This window comes from Typopeltis vanoorti, chromosome 13 (assembly GCF_054136105.1).
Source record: "Typopeltis vanoorti isolate ZY-2024b chromosome 13, IOZ_Tvanoo_1.0, whole genome shotgun sequence".
Taxonomy (NCBI): domain Eukaryota; kingdom Metazoa; phylum Arthropoda; class Arachnida; order Uropygi; family Thelyphonidae; genus Typopeltis; species Typopeltis vanoorti.
Genome location: NC_143561.1, coordinates 30,998,226 through 31,017,139, shown reverse-complemented (window position 1 = coordinate 31,017,139; position 18,914 = coordinate 30,998,226). Strand labels below are relative to the sequence as shown.

Below are 18,914 nucleotides of genomic sequence, written 5' to 3'. Positions count from 1 at the left end.
TTTATTTTTTGTAATGAATGAAATTTATCTCAGTGTGCCTGCTCAGATATTAAACTGCTATGTGACCTAGTGGAGTCCTGGAACTTTGTAAGCAGGTAGCTAATTTTATATATTTAACATGACTAATAAGAAATCTGAATAGGCTATTATTATAAATACTGAAAATAATGAAAAAAGTTAAGTTACTTCACAAGAATTCCTTAGAGGTATTCTTTGTTTGTTTAGTAGAGAACATCAAGAATAATTTTCTACTTAGTATGATGTTATAATTTAACACTTTGAAGATATTTTAACATGTAGTGTTAAAAAAATTGCTTTTTAAACACAGTTAATAGGTACTGAAAACGTTTTCCATGCTGTGCAAAACTGCACTGTTTAAAACATTGTGTTATAGTGTAATATTCCATAATAGTGTAAAATTACAAACATATACAGTATTGGTAAAAAATAATAATAATTAGTCATCATTTGCTTACTGCAAAGTCACCAGAAAGACTACTTAATGATCATAGAAAAATTAAAAAGGATTAAAATAAAATGAAAAAGTGGTAAAGATTTTTATTGTTGATAACTGAACATGAGTTTTAATTTGGAAAAATTGTCAAAAGTTCTGTGCTGTGCAAAACCATACTATTTAAAATGTTATTATGTGTTATGGTGTAATATGTTCCAAACGGACACAGTATTTGTAACTTCAAGCTTACCAGAAATACTAATTAATAAGTACAAAAGATTGGAATAAAATAAAAAAACTAGTAAACATTATTATCATTGATAATTGAACACGAGTTTTTATTTTGAAAAACTATTTAAACAATGTAGTTTACACAGGTTTTTCTTAATTTTTCTCTAAATGCATATCTTTGTAACATTTTGCAATGCTTTCTGAACTTTAATGCTTCGTTCAGTGTTAGGATCTGTGTCATAAGTAAAGGCGCAAACTTTGTTTGCTTACACTTGGATAGAGGATTAAACCAAATGTGTAATTGGTAGCATGGCCAAGTGAAAAAAACTTCCATCAACTATCTCTAATCCAGAGAATTTTAATAATAAGGTGTTGAGACCTTTTGGCAACTAGTATATAGTGATATGACTTTTGCATTACTTCCACCTTAGTATCACCACCTCTGGGTCTAGCTCCCACTGATGAGACCTCAATAAAGGTAGAAAGTGATCTGGGTAGTGATCCTTTCCATAATGCATAGCATTATACATACCCATAAGGATATGTGCTTTGCATTATGGGATACTAAGGCAAGTGATCAGAACTTTTCCACGAGTTGCCCCAGTCCTGAAAATATTTCAGGCACAAAGTTTGTTTGCTTACACTTCGATAGAGGATTAAACCAAATGTGTAATCGGTAGCATGGCCAAGTGAAAAAAACTTCCATCACCAATTTGAACATTATGGAGCGTTATATGCTTTTTAAAGTTATAAAACCAGCCACGACTTGCCTTAAAAAGTTTTCCCCTTCATATACATTTTCTTCTCTGTTGCCTTATAGAGACTTGTTTTTTAGCTTGAATTATCATCTGACTTAATGTCATTTGTTTCTGATTGCAGTCTTTAGTCCATATCATTAAAAGACATTCCATATTATCCATTGCAGAACTTCTATGTTTAACAATTTTTAGATTTGATTTTTCCTGACTTAATTAGTATACATACTAATGAATCTTTAAATTAAAAGATACCAAGAAATTATATTCTTGGTTTAATCCTTTATCCAAGTGTAAGCAAACAAAATTTGTGCATGAAGTAATTTCACGACTGGGCAACTCATATATAAAGGCTAATGATTTCACATCACTTGCCTTGGTATCCCATAATGCAAAGCACATATCCTTAAGGACATATATAATGCTGTGCATTATGGGAAGGGTCACTACCCAGACCAGTTTCGATCTAAATTTTTCTTCCTGATGAGATTTCAATAAAGTTCGAAACCAGTCTGGGTAGTGACCCTTCCCATAATGCCTAGCATTATACATATCCATAAGGATATGTGTTTTGCATTATGTGAATACTAATGCAAGTGATGTGAAGTCATTTGCCTCTGTATATGAGTTGCCCTGTCATAAGGTTACTTCATACACAAAACTTTGTTTTACTTACACTTGGATAAAGGATTAAACCAAGAATATAATTTCTTGGCATCTTTAATTTTTAGTATAATTAATTAAGGAATCTTTAATTCCTTGGTGATGTACTATTTTTTAGCAACACCTTTTTGTTCTAATGTTAACTATTTACATTTTGTTAAAGTTCATAATCTTCATTGTGTTTCCTCTTTCCACTCATAATTGTGTATATAAGGCTACTCATATGTAATAAAAAAAATTTTGTAAAGCGACCACGATTTAGCTGCACTGAAGCTAAAATAATACGAAAGTGTGCATTGATACAGTTGTTACTATGGCGTGCTAAATTACTATAGTGCTGTTTTAGTAGAGTTATAGTGTTTGTAATGCAGTGCAGTCAGTACCTTACTACTATAAAAAAAAATTTTAATTGTTAAAAATTATAAACTGTGCTATAGTGAAACCTGTGCTTTTCAAAACCATGCTGTGCATACTGCTTTAATATAGGTACATATTTATTGAGTTGCACCTATAAAATGTTAGAAAGCCTTCTGTACAACAGATTGCCAATACCAAATCATGCAGCATGTCCTGATTGAACAAGCTAGTTTTAGAGAAAAACATGGTTGCTGTGATCAAGTGCTCATTTTAACATTCATATATAGAAGCTGGATTCTAGAAGCAAGAAAAAACATCAGCTGTCTTCTTGGACCTAACAGCAGCCTATGATACAGTATGGTATGAAGGTCTTATATACAAATTTCTTAGCATTGTCCGATGTAAATGGACTGCACACTTAATTTCCTCCATGCTCACAGAATGTTTCTTTAAAGTTATATTAGGAAATAAAATGTCCAGACAACGAAAACTTAATAATGGTTTTCCACAAGGATCAGTATTGGCGCCCTTACTTTATATCCTATACACATATGACTTGCCCGCTACCATCTCACACAAGTTCTGTTATGCTGATGACACTGTAATTTCCATTTGACACAAAAACATGAGTCAGGCTGAAGAGGTACTTACAAAAGATCTGAAAACAATAGGCGAATATTACAAGAAATGGAGTCTCCAGCTCAATTCAGACAAATCAGAAATATCAAGTTTTCACCTTAATAATCACATTGCAGATGTCACTTTGCATATCTGGTTTGAGGGATGTTTATTATGACACAATAAGTTTCCAAAGTACTTGGGCGTGACCCTGGACTGCATGCTCTGTTACAAGCAACACCTAACAAACATTTCTGCTAAGTTAAGAACCCATATCAACATAATACAAAAACTAATAGGCATGACACGGGGAGCAACAGCCGATAATCTACGGTTACAGCTCTTGGTCTAGTTTTCTCTTTTGCCAAATATTGCTCACCAGTGTGGCTAAATAGCACACGTGTTAAACCTGTTGATAATCAACTAAATAACACAATGAGACTGATATCTGGCACAATTAAATCAACACCCCACACACTGGCTTCCATCTCTTAGCAACATTGTTCCACCAAGTCTGCACAGGACTAAAGCTCTCTTACAGGAGTACAAGAGAAATCTTGGAGAACACAGCCCTACCAATACACTTAGATCTCCTAGACTTAAGTGTACGACGATTGCAATTGAGACATCCACCACTACAATTGATCCAACTACTATTATAATCTAACTTCAACCTGAAGCAAAAGTGGCAAGAACAGTGGGAGAGCCAGACAGATGATATCACAAAATTTTCTCTCAACAAATTACAAGAAAGTTTTGATGTTTGCTTACACCTCCCATGCAAATCCTGGACTCAGCTTAATAGAATATGAACTGGTCATGGTGTATGTGTAGACATGCTTTTTAAATGGGGACCATCCTCACATTGTGATTGTGGAGCTCAAAGACAAACTTTGGACCATATTGTGCCCAGTGTTATCTTAGAGCATATTCAGGAGACAAATTGGACTTTTTAAGTGCTACACCCGAAGCTATGAACTATTTGACCAATATGGATGTAACCTTCTAATTTTATTGGTTTTTAAAATTACTTTTAATTTTATATGTTTTTAAAATGACAGTGTATTGTACTGCATGTTTTGTTATTCATGCCATATGATTAAATAAATAAATAGGTACATAAGTTGACATACATAGAAAATTAAAGATGGATACTTATGTGAAATAAATTTATTATCTGTAAAATTTTTGTCTACGTATCATATGCTTCCTCACAACAGTAATAATGGAACACAATATAAAATTACAATAAAAGAATCATTTCAAAAAGCACACTATAGCGTTAATAGGATAATATACGGTTGGTAAAATTCCCAAGTATTTAAAAAAAATTACAATAATATACTAATCAGGAATTTGCATCAAAATTATATAATATTTCCCATAAAGGTGATATCCAAAGGCCATCAAATCTCTTTAAGTTTGGTTGGTGTAGAAAGGTCTCACAAGATCTCTATAAGGAATCTACTTCTGTGTAAAAACTTAGTTTTCTTCCATCCACTAAACTCTGTGTTTAGTTAAAATGTCATGTTCTGCTAGGCCAGACTGTTCTGGTTTATGGTACTTGATGTAAGATTTATATTTTTATGACAGACGGCTGCACATTTGGTAGATTGTCCAAAGTAAGACAAACCACAGGAGCATGGGTTCTAATAGACACCTGGAAGGTTGAATGGAGAAAGCTTGTCTTAGGCGAGGAAAAGAAGGTAGAAATCTTCCTGACAGGACAAAAGGATACTACAATATTAAGAGGTTTTAGAACTTTAAGCTGTATGTTTCAGAAATCCTTTAATATAAGGGAGTGGAATTTGAGTGATATCTTCACAAGATCTAGAGACTGGTTGCTTAAAGCTGTTAAAGGTTTTCTTAATAAAAGATTCATTAGTCATTTTTCATAAAAGCAAATTTGATATAATTCAATTCTTGTATCTGTTGTATTTATTCTGTAGTTGTTAAAATTTTAGCAAGATGTAAGAACTTGTATACTGAATTGCGCAGATGAGGGTTACATTATTTGTGCAGGCCAGCATGGATTTGCTAAATGATGCTATTGTTTTAGCAATATGGTTACTTTTACAATTAGAGTAACAAGAGCAGTGGATGGGGGGTAAGGCATACACTGTAATTTTTTTGATTTTTCCAAGGCATTTGACAGGGTTCCACATCCATCCATTTGTTCATTGGACATCAGCTGATGCCTTATGGTCACGCAAATTCTCGGTGATGTGCCACACTAGTCCTTGCCATGTGTCCCTGTTGTATGCTTTTCTGGAGGCTTCAACTATCTGAAGATCAATCACTCCAGACACACCATCCATCCATCCATCTCATTGATGGTCTACCCTTTCTTCTTTTTCCAAGAACTTTACCTTCTATTACTGTTTTAAGAGGCTCTCCTTCCATCCTTTTAATGTGTACAAATTATTTCAACTTTCTTCTCTCAGTATCCTTTAAGGAGTCTTAAAGTTCTACTGATCCTTTCTAGCACCCATCCATTTGTTCTCCTTTCAGTGTATGATAGTGTATGATAACACCACATCTCAAATGCAGTTATCCTTTTAATATCAGACTTCTTTAGGTGTCAAGGCTCACATCCATAATTGGCTGTTGGAAAAAAAGCTACATCCACAATCCTCAACCTTGTTCCCATGGAGATAGATCCATTCTTCTAGATTTTAGATAAGTCTCTGACTGTTGTTTTAGTCATTCCTAATCTTCTTATGACATCTTCTGAACAACAGTTCTTCACATTAATAATTGATCCCAGGTACTCGAACTTGCTGACTTCCTCAGTTCTTTCTCCATTAAGATACACTTGTTTCTCAGGAGCTTCCCTGTCTGTATTTCCTTTGAGAACCATAATCTTTGTTTGGCTAGGATTGAGCTGAAGTCCTCTGTCTCTTTTACTGATCTCGTTAACTTTGTCAAGAATTCCTCCTAGTTCTTCTTTGTCATTCTTCAAAGATGACAAAATGAAAAGGACTACTGTATCATCTCCTTGCCTAACTCAATTTCCAACCTTAAGCCAATCATTTAATCCAACACCTGTTCTTACCATGGCTTCTTACTCACTGTGCAAGTTAGCTATCAACCTTATAGTATGTTGAGGAATTCTTTTCATTACTTCCCACAGTTTCACATGCTGAACACAGTCAAAAGCTTTAAAGTAGTCTATGAAACAAATTACTGGCCTGGTTGGCTGAGTGGTTAGCGTATCCGCTCTCCAGACAAAAGGCTGCGGGTTCGAATCCTGCCATGGGCATGGATTCGAACCCATGGATTCGAATGTTTGTGATTGTCTCTGAAAATACTGGTGGTGGTGGTCAACTGTAGATGGCATTGGTGTGGATGATGAAGGTAGTTGCGTTTGGTGGAGACGGAGGGTTGTAGAGTAGGTGCCCTCCCTCAATGAGGCTTTGGACTTCCTGGAGGTGTTATGTAATAATAATAATAATAATACCCTTACCTTTACTAAAACCTGTTTGTTCATCAGGCATCTCTGCTTTGACTTTGGCCTCAATCCTCTTCAGAATGATCTTAGTAGAATCTTGCTCGCATAAGAGATTAAGGATAAGAGATAGAGGAATTCTTCCAGTCTCTAGACTGTGATCCTCTTCCATATCCTTGTAATCGGTCTATGAAACACTCATATACCTCCATCCCCCATAGCCTTAACTGCTAAGATTCCATCCACACCTGAGGCCTTATTGCTTTTAAGCTGTTTAACTGCTCTTTCAACCTCATGCCTAAGTGGAGGAGGTTCCAAATCAGAATTTTCCTGGTTAGAGGGTTCCTCCAAATTTTCTTTATTTTCTCTGTTGTACAGTTCCACACAGCAGTCTTTCCATATGTTTTTGATTTCCGTTTCTGCTCCATACTCTTTTCCTTGTTCTGCCTGATGGCTCTTTTGATTTCTCTATGTAATCCCTTATATTCTTCAATCCTTGTGTCTCTTTGTTTCTCCAGCTGCCTTTCGATTATATCCCATGCTGAATCTGATATCCATGGGTCTCTTAGCCTTCTTATTTGGCCAAGATACTTCTCGGCTGTATCTTGTATTATAACCTTGACTCCTTCCCAAAGCATTTCTAGTGTTTTCCTCACTAGTCTCCAAAAAAATCATCTAACTGAGTTGATGTTTCTTTGGTTGTGAGCCAACTATGTAATTCTTAGTTGTGAGCCAACTAAGAATTACTCTGACATCCAGTCTAGTGAGACATGCCTGACATGGAAAGTTTCAGAGTCATAGTCTTACTTTGATTCTTACTAGCTGATGGTCTGTGCCATAGTCTGCTCCAGGACAAGTATGCACATCAGAGATGCTTGTCTTCTGCTACTAGAGAGCCAGGATGTAATCAATCTGATGCCTTGACCTATCAATGTTAGATGTCCAAATATAGGTCCATCATGGTTAGATGTTCAAGTATAGGTCCATCGTGGGTATTTCTGGAAGCAGGTATTGCTCAGGTTTAACTCTTAACCATTTTTGTATTAAAGTCCTCTAAGATGTAAAGTACATCTCTTCTTGGTAAGCAGTCCAGAACAATCTAAGTTTTCATAGAATTCCTCACTCTCTTCATCAGGTCTATCTGTGTGGGCTACATAAACTACCACAGTTGACACATTTGTAGGATGTGCCTTAAGTCTAACCAAGAAGGTTAGACTTAAGACATAACTTTAAGATTATAACCAAGAAGAGTTCTTGTCTGGGCTGTCTTCAGTATCACAGCTACCATGATGTTTTGAGTCACCTCCTGAATAAACAACTAGTTTACCATCCTGTCTTTTGAAGTGACCTTCTCCATTCCATCTGGTCTCTGTAATTCCCATGATGTGAATTTTATACCTCTCCATCTCTTTACAGACAATATCAAGAGTACCCATCTGTGGACCCTTACATTCCATTTGCCTATGTAAAATTCATCCTCTAAGATTAATCCTATACTTTCCATATTCCTCATTCAGAATATCACTGACTTTTGTTGGAGACTGTAATATACTTCTTGAACAGGACTCTCTGCCTAAGCCTGATCATAACTCTGATTATTCTGTGTGACAACCAATGCAGAATGAGATGTATTATAAGGCACAACCATATTAGCATTTTGGAATGAAGTCACTGCAAGAAAAAATTAGTAGGGTTGCAGAGGCCATTTCCACATATCTGGGAAGTTTTGCTGCAATTCATCCCATGTTGGCCAGGTGGGTTGGAACTTCTGCCTACTAGGTGAGGCACACTCCCACTGCATAAGACAAAATGCAATAGCAAAGTAGCTCTAATACTCTAATAGCATTAGGGAGAAGGAGCAAGAAGAAAAGAAAGAAGGAAAGGGAGAAACCACTCTACAGATAATATAACAGATGTATATTACATGAAGTAAGGCATGGTCCATCATCAGATACCTCAGGTTTGCCATGTGACAAGTTGATTTTTAAGCTGCATCATATCGGTGTGAATATCAGATTAGTGGATTGGTGATTGGCTCTCTCTCTCTGATAGATATCAGAAAGTTGTGTATGAGTATCAGAGAGTAGAAAGGTTACAAGCAGAGTTCCACAGGATTCAGTCCTGGGACCATTGTTGTTCAGTTTATGTCAATGATATTGTCACAGGACCACAGGGAGATGTTCAGTTGTTTGCAGACGATGTGAAGCTTGGAAAGGTTGTTAGTAATTGTGCTGATGTTTTGGCTCTTCAAGAGGATTTGAATAAGCTGGAAAGGTGGGAAATTAATAAGGATGTCCGTTTAATACAGCTCATTGTAAGGTTTTAAAATTTGGGATCCACAGATGGGATGCTTCTCACTTATTGGAATTATACTGGAAGAAACATAGGAAGCAAGGGATCTAGGAGCGATTGTGGATAGAGATTGGAACTTATAAGGACATACTGCAGAGGTTGTGAAGACATCTCAGAGAACTGTGCAATGTTGAGGAGAACATTGACCATGAGAGATAAAAATGTGCTGGTCCCATTGTATAAAGCTTTGGTCAGACCACATCTGGATTTCTGTATTCAGATCTGGTCATCAGGATTTGAAGGGGATGAACAACCTTTGAGCAGATGTAGAGACGGATAACAAAAATGATGTCAGGACTGTACAACATTGAATATGAGGATGGACTGAGGGTACTAAAATACTATAATAAAATTATAATAATAATGTGTTACTCCTTTTGGCTACTTGTATATGGAAATATGACTTCTGCATTACTTCAACCTTGATATCACTTCTGTGTCTGTCTCCCACTGATGAGACCTCAATAAAGGTCAAAACTGATCTGGGTAGTGACCCTTCCCATAATGCATAGCATTATACATGTCCGTAAGGAGATGTGTTTTGCATTATGGGATACTAAGGCAACCAATGTGAAGTCATTAACATCTATATACGAGTTGCCCTGTCCTGAAAATACTTGAGGCACAAACAAAGTTTGTGCCTGAAGTATTTTCACTGCATTATAAACAGTTGTTACCATGTGTTTTATGCAAACAAAAATTTGAAATAGGATGTTACAGCAAATGTATTTAGTTACTCTGTGAAAATAAAATTGTTTTGCTTGCATGCAGGCAACATAGTGTCTGTGGAAGGAGATGCATTTTTCATTATGAAGTATCATTCTAATTATCTCCAATTAATTACTCTAATTACACATAGACTAGGTATTAAATATAGTACATAGACTAGGGATGCACTGAAGTGAGATTTGGCCGAAGTACCAAATATTTGTCCGAAACATAATAATTAAATTTTATAAACAAATGTAAATTTTATAAACAAATGTTTTCAAAAAATAAAAAAAAAACACATTAAAAATTTTTTTAATAAAAATTTTAATGAGGGTATATTTTGTTTGAAACATTTGTAAGGTTTTAAATTTAATTATGCTTCAGCCAAATATTCAGCACTTCAGCCAAATTGCAGAATAAAGAAAGATTAAAAAAATGTGTAATAATACTTCACCTAATCATGTGACCTCATGAAAATAAATAAATTAATATATATATAAACTTGGAAGTTTCAAACACTGACCAGAGAGCTTATGAAAATACAATCTTTGGCATTGAAGTTGTCTTAGCTTGCCTTACTTAAAAAGAAAAGAGAGTGAGAGAGAGAGACATGCACACTGCCAAGGCACCCATATATTCGCCTTTTATTAATTCTTTTGATTAAGGTTTCACTGACCTGACAACTGTTTCAGTTTTGTCGGAGATCAGAATGAAACTTTAAAATAACGAGTCCTCATTTTTCAGAGAATTGTATTTTTCATAAGGGAACAGCAGTCGGTGCTTAAGAGTAATTATCAAAGAGCATAAATGTATTCATTTTGGCATTGTAAAATAAACAGATCAATTGATATTTCATGCATTGAATAATTGTGTATGTGTGTGGCTATGAAATAAGCGTGTATCTTTACTATATCCTATTTTTGTTTATTTTACATTGCCAAAATGAAGATATTTAGAATCTTCTTTGATAAAAAGGGAAAATAAAATTTTGCTTTCCCTAAATATAATAACTTTCAAATTTTTAAGTATAGAGTTGAGATGCTTCAATTTGAAATAAGTGAGATATTGTAATGGAGGATATTATGGATTCATCCATATTTTATTGCCAAATGCAGAAAATAATACATAAAAGTTTTGAAAAATTAGCAGAGAATTTATAAGAATAGAATCTTCTCATAAGCTTAATAGTAATTTTTTGAAAGTAAGAAAATTTTTCTACATTTCTTACTTTTGCTTATTTCAACATTTTGCTATAAAATATAGATGAATCTGTAATATTGTCTCTTATAACATAGATGTAAGATAAATATAAGCTTCTTAGTGCTATAGTTTAATATTTTATTATACATCAGCCTAGAGCTCACTTATGTTGAATTTATCTTTCTGACATAGCTTAGATGCATCGTTGAATGAGCATTTGTCTTCACTTACACTTGTAATTTTAACTTGGTCAATTTGAAGCCTGGTGTTCTGAAACATACTCATTAATAAGTTCATTAATAAAAGGTAAATATGTGGGTTATGGGTAGAGTTTAAATAATGCAGCCAAGGCAACTCCAATTTCACTCTTGTTAGCATAAGTTTGCTGGTAAATTTTCAAAACTTCCCTTTCTTTCTAAATTTGACTATAAAACATACATGGATCCATAATATCCTCTATTTCTATATAATAAGACTATAATTTAATTTCATAGAGAACATTGTATTTCTTCTTCTCTTTAAGGATTATGCATTTGCCTGTTCCATCTTGTCACTGGTCTTCTTTTTCCTTTTCGTCTATATCTTTCCATCCTAGATAGATGTTTTCCATTTCTCTCTATATTCCTTGATCTTTTCATTTTTGTTATAAATATCTAGTTATTTTCTGATGTCTTCATTTCTTGTATGGTTCAATTTTGCACATTGTTTAATTGTTCTTAAAAATCTCATCTCTGCAGCTTGACTTTCATCTTTCATTTTTACCTTTCATGTTTCTGAACCATGTAAGAGAGTGGGAGTGGCCATTACTTTGTAAAATTTTAGTTGAGTTTCTCATCTTTTTTTTTTATTCAGTGTTTTTTTTTTAATTGTTTCACAGATTTTCTGAATTTCTTTATTTTTTCATCTATATCTTTATCTTTTAAATATGTTATTATGCAGCCTAAATAATTAAACTGCATCATTGGTCTTTTATTTATTTTCTATAACTGGTTTTGATCTAACATGATCTCGACCTTTAAATGGATCCATAATATAATCGCATTGTTGGCTTATTTTGTTTAATTCAGAAACTGATTTTTGAAGGTCATCTTCATTGTCTTCTAATATAATCTGATCATCTGCATACTGCATTGTATTGATAACAGTTCTTCTGGTTAACAGGATACCTTGTTTTATTCTTGTTTTCCATATTTTAATAGTCTGATCAGTATATATATTGAATAGAGGTGGAGATAAACTACATCCCTGTATGACATCCTGATTTATTTCAGTTTCTTCTGTTAATTTATTACCTAACTGTAACTATTTTTGTATCTTCATTACCAAGTTTAAAAAACAATATTGCACTTATTTCATCAAATAAAAATATTATTGTAAGTTATTTTAAATTGTGAAATATAGAAAATAATTATGAATTCAATAATCAGAATGAATTTGTGATAAATTGTGATGTAGGAAAATGAATTTTTCAGCATTTTTTTGGAGTAGCATATGTCTAGTTTCTTCATAAATATTTCTGACTTAAGGAATAAGTCAGAAATATTTAAAAATTTTTCTGCTTCGGCTGACTGAACACCAAATCTTTCTACTGATTTGGCCAAATCCGAATATCTGATAAACACACTGAATCAGCCAAATACCGAAGTAAAATCGAATATTTGCACATCCCTAATATTTAGTGATACAATAAAACCACTTTTCTTATTTCTGCGGTATACTGTCTGTTGGAAATGGAATGGAATATTTTTCATGCTATAGAAATGTTTTGATTTCAGTCTTTGAAAAACCGAGTAATGGATATAAATTTATCTCTTCCTGAATAAAAATGTATTATAAGAAGTGGGCTGCATCTGTTGATCTCCAACAGAATATCATGCAAGATATCTATTATTGATAGAAAAGAGACTGAGAAGGGGGGGGGGGGATCTTAGGTAGTGAATGTAGGATTAGCAAAAGGGTGGATAATTCTGATGATCAGAAATCATTTATATATATTACTATGTAAAAAGTGTATGCTGATCATCAGTGAATACAAGAAAATTCTTAGAAAACCAAGCAAAATATAAATAAAACAGAAATAAATGCACAACGTCATACAAGATGATTTGCTGATTATCCAATAAACATTATCAGTTCATTGGATAATCCCCTGCCTATAGTTATATACTGAGCTATCAATGTATACAGTCACTGTTTATTGCTAGTTAGTTATTTATATTTCAGAAACAAATCTCTTTCCCTCTCCTTGTTTTTAAATTATGCCTGGTCTAGAGTTTATAGAATCACATGTTATTCACTCCATTTTTTGGATCACTTGCTATTTGCAACTTATAATATCACAATTGTAAATTATTAATAATTCATTTACAAGTAAACAAAAAATTTTTATTCACATCTGTTCTATTTCACCCTTATATTTGCCATTCTCACATAGCTCATTAATGTTGGTTCATATATTTACACCTTTTAGTAGTTCAAATATACCAACCAAATATAGCATTCTCCTTAATTATTGTTTTCAAATCCTGAAACAGACAGGTTTCTTTCGAAATACTAATTTGGCTATACTAAAAGAATTCTTCATGATATGTGGCAAATCCTGCCAATATGCCAACTAAAAATTTTCATGGTGTTAGTTATTTTCTCTCTCCCTCCAGAATATCAAGCTTGTAGAGAGAGAGAGAGAGAGAGAGATTTTATCTCATACTGGCATGAATATATTAAATAGTAATATTAAAAACCAAGAGCTGACTTTTGCAGAAGTGTGATAATAAAATGGAAACAATGCAGGAACATTACTTTACAAATTCTTTACAAATACATAGTTTAAATTTTATATTTTTAGCCAATGGACGCCGAGGAAAGTTTAAATTAATGCATACATTCACTCAGAGTGTTATAGAAAATTTCAAGTTTCCAGTAGGGTCCATCGTTATCATGCAACCTGATATTTATCATTCAAAATATGAACCTTCACATCATATATTTTCTAAAGTAGGTAAATCCATTTTTTCCTTTTTTATTGTTTATTATTTTATTTATTTTATATTTATTATTTTATTATTTAAAATGATTTTTAAATGTTTGTAATTATGTGCTTAGATATTATTTTTATAAAAATAATTTTATAAAACCTTTGCAAATGCCCTTTCATTTACTGAAGGCCTGCAGCACTTTTTTAGTCCTAACTTTGACTGGGGATTATCTACCATTTGAAATTGGTTACATCCTCAACCCGTTTTAACTGCTGCTCTGGACCAAATACTCTTTTTTTTTTTTTTTTTTCATGATGTATATGATTAGAGAGCAGAAGGAGGGTTGGTGGTGGAATAATGATGTACAAGAAGCAGTGACTGCTAAGAGGAAGGCAAAGCAGAAGTGGGATGAGTCAAGAGTGGAAGAGGACAGAGAGGAATACAGAGAGAAAAAGCGAGAAGCCAAGAGAGTTGTTGCACTTTATATCAAGACCTTTATGATCAGTTAGAAACAAAGGAAGGACAGAGAAAGATTTATCAATTGGCAAAATGTAGAAATAAGGCATCAAAGGACATCATACATGTGAGACAGATCAAAGACTCTGGAGGAAGGGTATTAGGAGGGATGTGGATATAAGAAACAGATGGAGAATATATTGTGAGTCCTTGCAGAAAATGCAAGGACTCACAGAGAAGTTGGGAGCCTTTTGAGGGGATGGTGCAGAACATTAGTAGAGTGGAAGTGAAGGAAGCCATAACGAGGATGAAGAATGGAAAATCAGTGGGCCCTGACAGGTTCCCAGTGGAGGCATGGGAGGCACTGGAGGAAGAAGGAATTGACCTGCTGTGGGACCTGTTAATAAAAGTTTGTCAACAGGAAAATATACCTGAAGAATGGAGGGGAAAGTACTCTTGTCCCCATCTACAAGAGTAAAGGGGATGCACAAGATTGTAAGAATTACAGAGGAATAAAGTTGATGTCTCACACAATGAAAATCCTAGAGAGGGTTCTTGATGGAAGAATGAGGAAGGAGGTGGAGATTGCAAAAGAGCAATTTGGCTTCATGCCTGGTCGATCGACGACAGATGCTATTTTTGGGGTACGACAGATAATGGAAAAGTTTCAAGAGAAGCAACAGAAGCTACATCTGGTATTTATTGATCTGGAGAAAGCGTATGATAGAGTGCCAAGGCAAGAAGTCTGGAAGTGTCTGAGGGAGAAGAAGGTATCAGAGAAATATATCAGGTTGGTGCAGGAGATGTACAGAAATGTGAAGATGAGAGTTCAAACCTGCCTGAGAGAGACAGAAAGTTTTCCAGTGACAGTTGGCTTGCATCAAGGGTCAGCATTAAGTCCGTTCCTGTTTAATATTGTGATGGAGGTGGTGACGCAGGAAGTGAGAGAAGATGCGCCTTGGACTATATTGTATGCAGATGACATCGTGCTGTGTGCAGAATCAAGAGAAGCGGCAGCCGAACTGGACAGTTGGAGGAAAGTACTGGAAGAGAGAGGTATGAGACTGAGCAGAAGTAAGACCGAGTATGTGTGTTGCAAAGTGGATGGTAGCCATGAGACAGATCTGGAGCTGGAAGGAAATGATCAGGAAGGTCAGTGACTTTAGATACTTAGGTTAAACAATGAAAGAGGATGGTGAGGCTGAGAAGGAAGTGGGATGCAGGATACAAGCAGGATGAAGGAACTGGAGAGAGAGAGAGCTGGCTGGAGTGCTATGTAATAAGAGGGTGCCGATCAAACTAAAAGGCAAAATTTACAGGACAGTAGTGAGACCAGCTATGACGTATGCTTTGGAAACTGTGGCCCTGAGGGAAAAATAACATCAGCAGGATGGAGGTAGCAGAGATGAGAATGCTTAGGTGGATGTGCGGTGTGACCAGAAAGGATCATCTGAGAAATGACTATATAAGGGGAACGGTGAAAGTTATGAACTTGAGAGCAAAGATACAGGAGGCAAGGTTGAGATGGTTTGGTCATGTGATGAGGAGGGAGGAAGAGTATGTGAGAAGAAAGGTCATGCAGATGGATGTGCAGGGGAAGAGGAAGCACAGACGGCCAAAGAAGAGATGGTGGAGGAGGACTTGAGGATGAAGAACTTGGATGTGGCTACAGCCCAAGACAGGAAGTTGTGGAGGAGACTCACCACAAATAGTGACCCTACTTAAGTGGGAAAAGCTGCAGAAGAAGATTAGATGATGATGATAATACAGCAGACATCTGATGTCATCTTGGTTCCAGATTTAACTGTTATATGTTTATGCAATGTTTATTTTTTGTGGGGGGAGAGATGGCATGCAACAGTACAGTGTGCTGGCACCTTGATTAACAGCAGCATGTGACATACAGATGTGGTGTAGTTTTAATTTTCAACTTTTCCTGCTAGAAAAGAATGCATACTGACATCTATTGTTTTGAGGAAAAAAAAGTTGTATATATTAGGAGTGTGTATTTTTTAAAATAAATTTTTCGATGGTGTGACTTGTGAGATTAAAAACCCAAAATAGAGGCACAATGTACCAAAAATCACTTAATTCTGTAATCATATATATGTCTGTATATATATATCTGTATATATGTATATCTGTGTGTGTATATATGTATATATATATATATATATATATCTCTGTGTGTGTGTGTGTGTGTGTGTGTGTATATGTCTGTAATCATATATACATAATCTATATATTAATGAATGATATTGGTGAAGATTTGGATGGAGATATTCAGTTGTTTGCAGATGATGCAAAGTTGGGATGAACCATGAAGAGTAGTGAAGATGTTGTGGTCTTACAAGAAGACTTGAGTAAATTGAGTGATTGGGCATGGAAATGGGGATGTGAGTTCAATGTTGCAAATTTTAAGGTTTTAAAATTTGGAAAACAAAGATGGGATGCAGAATTTATGCTTGGTGAGGATATATTATTGGAGTTGGAAGAAATGAGATATCTGGGGATGATAGTGGATAAGGATCTAAAATTTAGGGGACACATAGCCAAAATTGTGAAGACAACACAAAGACTTCGGGGAATGATGCGGAGGAAACTGACGTGTAGAAGTAGGGAGATTCTTGTTCCGTTGTGTAAGGCTTTGATTAGGCCACACATGAACTATTGTGCCCATATTTGGTCACCTGGTTTTCAGAAGGATGAAGAGATGTTGGAAAGGGTCCAAAGGCGACTGACTAAGGTAGTTTCTGATCTCTGGAATGTTGAGTATGAGGAAAGATTGAGAAGATGTAATTTGCAGAGTCTGGAGATAAACTCTGCAAATGGTGGACAGGAGGAAGAGGGGAGATATGATAGAGACCTACAAGTTGGTAAGGGGTTGTTATAGAATCAATGCTGGAGAAGTTCTACAGACAATAGTGGGAGATCAGGGGAGAACCAGAGGTCATCCTTGGAAACTATAAAGAGGGTGTGAGTAGGGGAATGAGAGGCAGGTTTTTTTCATGTAGAGTTGTAAATGATTGGAATGCCTTGCCTGAGAGTGTGGTGTCTGCAAGGAATTTGAGTGTGTTTAAGACACTATCATGAGCTGTATGTGTGATAAAAGGACCTCCCAGATGAGTCTTTAACTCCATGAGGTCTTGGGGTAGTAGTAATAATAGTAATAATCAGCTGAAAAAAAGCCTCAAGTCAAAAATGAACTGAAGAAAATTTTTTTAGTTAATTACTTGAATTGAATATCTTTCTTACGTCTGTTTGATCTAGCATCAACAGACTTGTGTTTTATAGCTAGATTTTGAACACTTGTTTTACCTCAGATTCTTACTGCATATAATAATATGCAGTTAACACATTACATAAAAATTAATTTTAAAAAATACACACTCCTAATGACATATATACAACTTTTTTTTTCTGAGAACAATAGATGTTAGTATGCATTCTTTGCTAGCAGGAAAAGTTGAAAATTAAAACTACACCACATCTGTATGTCACATATTGCTGTTAATCAAGGTGCCAGCATGCCGTCTCCCCCCCCACACACACCACACACACACAAAAAACACTGCATAGACATATCATAATATTGTAGCCACCGTAGAATAGTGGAACATTGCACCCTTCGAAAAGACCTTGGTTCGATTCTCGTTGTGACGAGGGAAATCCTCGGTGGCGGCTGGTGACAATTAAAACAGGTGGGGCCAGGGGCCAAAACCAACTTAATTTTTTTATATTTATATAGTGGGTTCTATTATTGATTTATAGTTATTATTTCTATTACAATAATGTTTAGTCAGAATCTACTGATGCATTGAGCTATTAATTTTTTAAAGTTGTTAGGACCTAACATATACAGGCTCAATGTATTAATAACACGAAAACTCGAAAGATTTGCAGTTGCAGGCATAGCTTAACGGACTAGCAGTGAACCGGAAATCCAAAGATGCTGGTTCGACTCCAGCTGTTCCCCTGCAAAATGTTTTCATTTTTCAAGTGTTAAAACAAAAAAGTTATTATTTATTTTATAAATCAATGTCAAAACTTCCGAGATTCCAAGAAATAACGAGAAACGTTTTTCCAATAAACTATCGATTTTGTTCATAGTTAAAATGTATTGTTTATGGACGTAATAAAAATTTAAACTTTAAAATAAATTATAACAAAAAATGACAACAATAATTAAACACACTAAAAACAATAAAACAGATCAACAACGAGAATAAATAATAAGATAATGAATGAATCGCCTGCTATTTACATACAAATGCAGTGACTGGCCCCAAGATGAGTGTTGTACCCGGTAAACAAACACGATTGCTAGTGCATGTGCTTTATAATCAGAGAATTGCGCACTATGTACGTATGTGAAAATACATTGACTGAGCCAGACTGAACTGGCCCCAAGATAAGCATTGCGCCCGGTAAATAAACACAATCCCTAGTGCACTTGCCTCATACATGCCCTGTGTTCTACACGTATAAAATAGGGCCAGCCGTGGCTGGCCCCAGAGACCGTACTAAGTCGCATTATACAATATTGCCACAAAATACTTACAGTAATTTTTTTATTAAACAATAAAACGTGTTGGAAATAGATCAAAAAATAATAATTACAAGAAACAATTATTGGACTAGTTATACAAAATAGGTTAAAATAGTTATATAAAATAGGTTTAAAACTACAATTA

General features: G+C 34.8%; 1 protein-coding gene across 2 annotated transcripts in view; it reads left to right on the top strand.

Annotated features, from left to right (window-relative positions):
* Positions 1 to 18,914, top strand: part of LOC150100027 (protein disulfide-isomerase A4-like) — a 193,690-nt gene that overhangs the window by 112,836 nt on the left and 61,940 nt on the right. For both annotated transcript variants that reach the window (XM_090403155.1, XM_090403156.1), the window contains one exon: positions 13,635 to 13,783. In XM_090403155.1, the coding sequence (XP_090259281.1) occupies positions 13,635 to 13,783 (149 nt within the window). The remainder of the gene's footprint in view (positions 1 to 13,634; positions 13,784 to 18,914) is intronic.